This window comes from Trichechus manatus, unplaced genomic scaffold, assembly GCF_000243295.1.
Source record: "Trichechus manatus latirostris isolate Lorelei unplaced genomic scaffold, TriManLat1.0 scaffold00012, whole genome shotgun sequence".
In the NCBI taxonomy this organism is placed as follows: Eukaryota; Metazoa; Chordata; class Mammalia; order Sirenia; family Trichechidae; genus Trichechus; species Trichechus manatus.
In genome coordinates, this window is record NW_004443948.1 from 30,557,134 (window position 1) to 30,564,610 (window position 7,477).

At 38.1% G+C, this 7,477-nt stretch overlaps 1 protein-coding gene across 1 annotated transcript in view; it reads right to left on the reverse strand.

Moving 5' to 3' along the window:
- LTN1 (listerin E3 ubiquitin protein ligase 1) overlaps positions 1 to 7,477 on the reverse strand; it is a 60,042-nt gene that overhangs the window by 43,643 nt on the left and 8,922 nt on the right. The window contains exons 5-7 of the mRNA XM_023726659.1: positions 7,128 to 7,180; positions 6,170 to 6,350; positions 475 to 648 (exon numbers count right to left, since the gene is read on the reverse strand). Coding sequence (XP_023582427.1) covers positions 475 to 648; positions 6,170 to 6,350; positions 7,128 to 7,180 — 408 coding nt within the window. The remainder of the gene's footprint in view (positions 1 to 474; positions 649 to 6,169; positions 6,351 to 7,127; positions 7,181 to 7,477) is intronic.

A 7,477-nucleotide genomic window follows, 5' to 3' on the forward strand; every position in this document is an offset into this window, starting at 1 on the left:
TTATTTTTACCCTGAGAGTCTATAATCTCTCAGCACCATTAAAAACTAAAACTCTGAAATTATAAGAAATATATTACATACAGTATTCATGTATTCCACATGCTTATGGGACAATATTGGTCAGAAATCATTCTGTGATTTAGAAAATTCCTATCACACGTGCTTTCTGAAAGTGATTTTAATCTTAAATACAAGATTCAGATATGCTAATTGTAGTGGGCCACATATGGTTTAAATAATAATTATTACTAGCTAAACAGAAAAAATGAAATAAAAGTTTTATGCCATTTTATACGCAGTTTAAGATTTATGCAAGTTTTAAATTAAATATTTTATTTCCAAGAAAGCATTTTTCCAGTAAGTATCGGAGACTATAATCTGATAGCCCCTCCCTTACGTGACATGTAGGGCTTCTAAAATTCAACCAAGGAAACAAGTACTCCAAAGTGTACTAAATGTACCTCTCTAACATACCTCGATAGTTGTAAGCGTATAAAGGACAGCTTCCCAGAGAGCTGGGCATACAACAGGGTCACTATCATCAATGCTAAGCAGAACAGATGGGCTCACTTTGGATGCTTCATCTTTCATCAACCATGGAATTCGCTGGCACAAAGCAGAAACTAATTCAAAATAAGCTGAGCGGATCTAAAAGAAGAAATGGAAAGCTGAATTAAATTGAAGCCTAAATAAAATGCACCTAAATAATTTAAGTAAAGCTATGATTCACCACCTCTCTGTCAGCTGGTCGTACCATGGGGGCTGTGTGTTGCTATGATGCTGGAAGTTGTGCCACCAGTATTTCAAATACCATCAGGCTCATCCATGGTAGACAGGTTTAGCAGAACTTCCAGACTAAAACACACTAGGAAGAAAGGCCTGGTGATCTACTTCTAAAAATCAGCCAATGAAAACCTTCTGGATCACAACAGAATACTGCCTGATACAGTGCTGGAAAATGAGCCCCCTTTAGGTTGGAGCCCTGGTGGCGCAGTGAGTAAGAGCTCGGCTGCTAACCAAAAGGTCAACAGTTCGAATCCACCAATTGCTCCCTGGAAGCCCTATGGGGCAGTTCTACTCTGTCCTATAGGGTCGCTATGAGTCAGAATCAACTCAACGGCGACAGGTTTTTCGGTTTTAGGTTGGAAGGCACTACACAATAGGCACAACAATGGACTCAAACACACCAATGATTATGAAGATGGGCAGGACCAGACAACTTCATTCTGTTATACATACAGTCACCATGAATCGGAGCCAACCTGGTGAAAACTAACAACAAAGCTATGACAAGGCATTTTATGTAGGGTAATGGCGGATGGGTTATTGGGACTAATCTTCCAACAGTAACACTAAAAGAGGTTAGAAAAAATATTTTAAAAATCTTCTTAGGAGCATCAAAATGGCTAAAAAGACATTAGGAATTACCAGGCCAAAAGTGAAAGCAGAAAGAATTAATTCAACTTTCTATATCTTTTGCTGAAGCAAACAGAAAACCTCTCTAGAAGCAGAATCCTTCACTTCGGTCTGAAATGATTCCTACCAGTACGGTGGCCAGCACAAAGTCAGATATAACCACAAACATAAAAAATAAGACACCATGAGACAAGACCAGCAAAAACAAAAGACAACACGGAGATCTAAGACTTTAAATTTTATAACTGTCGGTTATAAAATCCATAACAATGCTTTTTATATTTAAAGAAATAAAAATTTAAAGACATCTGCAGGGAAACGATCCTAGAAAAGTATTTCATCGGCTATGCAAAAGAACCAAGCACAATTTCAAAACTGAAAGAAAAGAAAATTTAAAGTTCAATTCGCAGTTTAACAATTAGAAGCGGATGATGAGAGAATCGCTGCTCTGGGAGAGCGAGGAGAAGAATTATCCACAGAGCTGCCTGAAGAAACAAAATGATGAAAACCACCCAAGACAGCATAGGAGACATGCAGGACCGAGTGAGAAAGTTAACATATATTTAACCAGAATCCCAGAGGGTGAGAAGAGCAGTCATTGGGCAAAGGAAATATCTGAAGAGCTATAGCTAAGAATTTTGTAGAGCCAATCAATACTACAATCAACAGATTTAAGAATCCCAACAAATCCCAAAAAGGATACACAGAAGGAAATCCACACCGAGACACATCATGGTGCAACCGCAAAACCAAAAAGACAGAGAAAATCTTTGCCTAGCCAGAGGGAAAAGACAGATGACCTTCAAAGGAAGGACAGTCAGACTGACAGCTCACTTTCACAGTGACAATGTGAATCAGAAAACAGTGGAATATCTTCAAGAGACTGAAAGAAAATAACTGCCAACATGTCACCCTGTACCTCACAAAAAATATCTTTCAGGAATGAGCATAAAATTAAATATCTTCTGATTGTGCAAAAAAGAACGGACCGGTACCAAAAGAAATTCAAAAGGACATCCTCTGTACAGAAGGTAAACAATCCCAGATGGAAGGTAAGAAATGAAGAAAGGAATACAAAGCAAACAAAACAACAAATATGTAGGTGAATCTAAATGAAGACTGAGAATATAAGGCAATGTTCCGTGGGGTTAAAAAACATACCTACACATGTAACTCCACAGAATATTTTATTTATGTATATTTTATATAAACTATTACCAAATCAATATCAATGGTGTATTTAAAAAGACAAACACATAGAATGAGTAAGTATGTCTCTTCAATGCTAGGCAGCAAAATCATATGATCATATAAACAGATCAAAAAAAGCAATCAAGAAATTTTCAGCATTCATTCATGACATATAAATGCTCAGTAGTTCTCTCCTCAGAATAAAATTATGAAATTCTTGACCCAGATGAAATCTACAACAAACATCATACCTAACACCCAGAGTCTAGAACTTTTTCCATTCAAGTCAGGAACAAGAAAAGGATGACCACTAATCACCACTTCTACTCCACAAGGTACTGTTGTTGTTGTTATTATTGCTGTTGCTGTTAGGTGCCATCAAGTCGGTTCCAACTACTGCAACCCTACAGGACAGAACAGAACTATCCCACAGGGTTTCCAAGAAGCAGCTGGTAGATTCAAACTGCAGACCTTTTGATTAGCAGCTGAGCTCTCACCCACTGTGCCACCGGGGCTCCCTAGAGTACATAACCAACGCAAAAAAGACAAGAAAGGAAAAACAACGAAGAACTGGAAAGGAACTCATAACACTATCTGTAATTACAGCAAAATAATGGACTAGAAAGAATATTCAAAAAGATCTAAAGACAAATGATTAGAAACAATAGGAGTTTGGAAAAGCTGCTGGATATAAAATTCACACACAGAAGGGCAGCATTCCTAAACACCAGCAGAAACAAAATAGAAAATGTAATCAGAAAAGAAAGCCCATTTTACAATGCAACAAAAACCTACGTGTTTAATATTATAAAACATTACTTTAGGATACAAAGAACCTAGAATGGCCAAAACAATTTCGAAAAAGATCGAAGTTGGAGGATTTCAAGACTTACTAACTATAAAAGAACAATAATCAAGACACTGGGTATTGGTATAAGTACAGACATAGAGATCGATGAAACAGAATAAACAGTCCAAAATCAAAACTTCATCTACATGGTCAATGGAAGGAGCCCTGGTGGCGCAAGCTAGGTGCTCAGCTGCTAGCAGAAAGGTCGGTGGCTTGAACCCACCCAGTGGCTTCACAGAAGACCTGGCGATCTGCTTCCTTAAAGATTACAGCAAAAAGAACCTTATGGGGCAGTTCTACTCTGTTGCATGGAGTCGCTCTAAGTCGAAATCAACACGATGGTAACTAACAACAACAACAGTCAACAGAGTTTCGACAAAGGCACCAGCCAGGGTGAGGACAGTCTTTAAACAGACAGATACTCCTATGAAGAAAATAATAATTTTGACTCTTACCCTCACACCATACACAAAAATTAACTCTAAATGGATTACCCACCTAAACTGTAAAACTTCTAGATTTCTTAAGACACCAAAAGTATGAACTATAAAAGAAAAAAGTGATAAATTAGACTTCATCAAAATTAAAACTTCTACTCTTTCTAAACCATTAAGAAAATACAAAGGCAAGCCACAGACTGGAAGAAAATACTTATCTACTTTTATCTAACAAAATACTTGTACCCAAAATCCACAACATAACATTTATAATGTCCAAGATACAATCTAAAATTACTCCACATATAAAGAGGCAGGAAAATGTATCCCATCTCAAGGAATAAGACAGTTAACGGATGCCAACCCCAAGATGACCCCAATGTTACTTTCAGAAATAGAGTAGCTATTATCATTACACTCAATGATGTAAAGGAAAATATGGTAATAATGGAAAAACAGGTAATTTTATCAAAGAAACAGAAAATGTAAAAAAATAAAATTTTAGAAATAAAATACACAGTATATAAAATAAAAAATGAGTAAAAGATTTGAACAGATGCCTCACGAAAGGTATACAAATGGCCAATGCAAACAAAAACCAAACCCGCTGCCTTGGAGTCAATTCCAACTCCACAGGGTTTAAGGAGCAGCTGAATGGATTCGAACTGCTGACCTTCTGGTTAGCTGCTAAGCTCGTAACCACTGAGCATAAGCACATTAAAAGCTGCTCATCAGAGAAATGTGAACTAAAACCACAGTAAGAAACCTCTACCCCAGAGGGCAGCAAACATTTTCTATAAAGAACCAGAGAGTAACTATCTTAAGCTTGACAGGCCACTTAAGGGCTCTGTTGCAACTACTCAACTCTGCTTTGGAGCCCAAAGGCAGCTGCAGACAATTCCTAAAACTGGGTACAAGAACAGGTAGGCCAGATTTAAACCACGAGCTGTAGCTGCCCATCCCTGATCTCTACACCCGTGAGAACGACTTACAGTGACTGATAATCCCGAACGGGAGGAGATGGAGCAAGTGAACGTCTCTCACATTGCTGGTCTGAGTGTAAAACAGCACAGTTTGGTAGCCTGCTGTAAAGCTAAACACGTACTTACCATCAAAAAAAAAAAAAAAAAAAACACTGCCGTTGAGTCAATTCCGACTCATAGCAACATAGACCTTTTGGTTAGCAGCAGAACACTTAGGTGCTGTGCCACCAGGACAGTGTTCTGCTATTATGAATAAATCTGCTGTGAACATCTCTAAACAGTCTTTTTCTAAACACGTTTTCCTTTTTCTTGGGTAAATACATAGGAGAGGAATTAACGGGTGATATAGAACCCTAGTGGTGCAGTGGTTAAGAGTTCGGCTGCTAACCAAAACACTGGCAGTCCGAATCCATCAGCTGCTCCTGGGAAACTCTCTGGGGCAGTTCTACTCTGTCCTGCAGGGTCACTACAAGTGGGAATCAACTCAACAGCAATGGGTTTGGTTGGGTTTTTTTTATGGTAAGTATATAACCACAGGAGCCCTGGTGGCACAGTGGTTAAGAGAGCTTGGCTGCTAACCAAAACATCAGCAGCTGGAATCCACTAGGCGCTCCTTGGAAATCCTATGGGGCAGTCCTACTCTGTCCTATAGGGTCACTATGAGTCGGAACTGACCTGACGGCAATGGGTTTTTTATATAACCATATAGAACCGATGGGTTATATGGCTGTACACTTACCATATAACCTATCAATTCCTCTCCTCGGTGTTTACTCAAGAAAAAGGAAAACATGTGTCCAGAAAAAGACTGTTACAGATTTTCACAGCAGACTTACTCATATTAGCAAAAAACTAGAAACCCAAATGTTCATCAGAAGTGGATGGAAAAACAAATTGTGGAAAATCTATAAAATGAAACACTACTCAGCAATAAAAAAGAATGGAGTACTGACACACGCAACAACCTGAATCTTAAAACATCGCGGTGGAGGTGGAGAATGGAGAGGGCAAGAGACAAAAGGCAGAAAATAAATACACTGAGACCAGCAGTGCACACAACAATAATTTTAAGGTGCCACAAAGGGAGGAGTATGATCCTTCAACTCTGAACCTTAGGGCCAAACAGCTAACTAAGCATGTGAAAACAGAAAAATAGTCTAGTAAGAGAAATAATTTACTCTTGAATGACCCATCACTAAGATGTGCTTGCAGAGTTTCAAACATAACGCTAGACAAAAGCACAGGGAAAAAAATCAGAGAAATGTCTCAAAATAAAAAAAAGATTACAATACCTGAGGTATACTGTGTTTTCCATACTTCCAAAACTTGTTGTGTGATAAAAGAAACTTAAATTTCTCCTCCAGAGAATCAAGTTCATTATCAGGCAAGAGGCAAAGCAATTTCTTTAAGGCCAATAAGGAACAAGTTATAACTCGATAGAATTTAGCTTCTCTTTCTTCCTCTGGAACAGTTCTTGATGTTAAAAAAAAAAAGAAAGAAAAAAAATATATATAAGGATTGAGAATAAGTCAAACTATGTATTTGGCGCCTCTATGTTAAAGATTTTATCATTAAATATCTACCATAGTTGCTTTGAAATGACAAAACAAATATGATTTTTTAACATCACACTGCTTTATTCCTATCTTCTATTCCCGCTGCGCCAACTTCCCTCAAAATAGAGTTTTAATCACATATTTTACTACCAGTACAAGAGGAAAGTGGAAGAAAAGCCACAGCTTGAAGTAAGCGCACAAGGACATCGCTCTCGGTAGCAGATAACTGGGTTATTCTAGAGAAAGGATACCAACACATTTAAGATTATTGCCCCTTATGGGCTCTGAAAACTTTGTTTAGAACATAAGAGCAAATGTAAACAGAACATTCTGCTACTCTTTCAATAGAACTCTTAACGGCTCTTAACTACTTTCAACCAGATCTTAAGATGGTGCCTGCTATGACTGACAAGAGGTAAATCTGAAAAAGAAGAAGAAAAAAAAACTCTTTCTAAAAGAACCAAATGTGTATGTGTTAACTCCCAGATAACTGAAGTTACATAGCAGGACAATTTGCAAGTAAAAACCCTTAAAACAGCATGTATGCATAGCATTAAATCAAAAATTTCCATCTCTACATTCAGAATCTCTTCTTTAAAAAAAAAAAAAAAAAAGTCACACCAAAGTTAAACATCTGCTTATCTATACATGAAATCAATCGTCACCAGGAGCCACAGGGAAATAAATGACTTACTGGGGGTCACTGAGCGTGTCAGGTGTTTCTTTTAAAAGATGATCGTGAAGCACCTGGAGAAGGGAAAGAACTGGCAATGATGAACAGGTAGAGCACAGATAGGTTAAACCCATTAAAAATCCCCATAAACCTCGTCTTAGTCATCTAGCGCTGCTATAACACAAATACCACAAGTGGATGGTTTTAATGGAGAGAAGTTTATTTCCTTACAGTTAAAGTGGGCTAAAACTCCAAATTCAGGGCGTCAGCTCCAGGGGAAGGCTTTCTCTCTCTGTTGGCCTTCTTCTCTTCAGTGTTCCCCTGGACTAGGAGCTTCTCTGCGCAGGGACCCCGGTCCAAAGGACACGCTC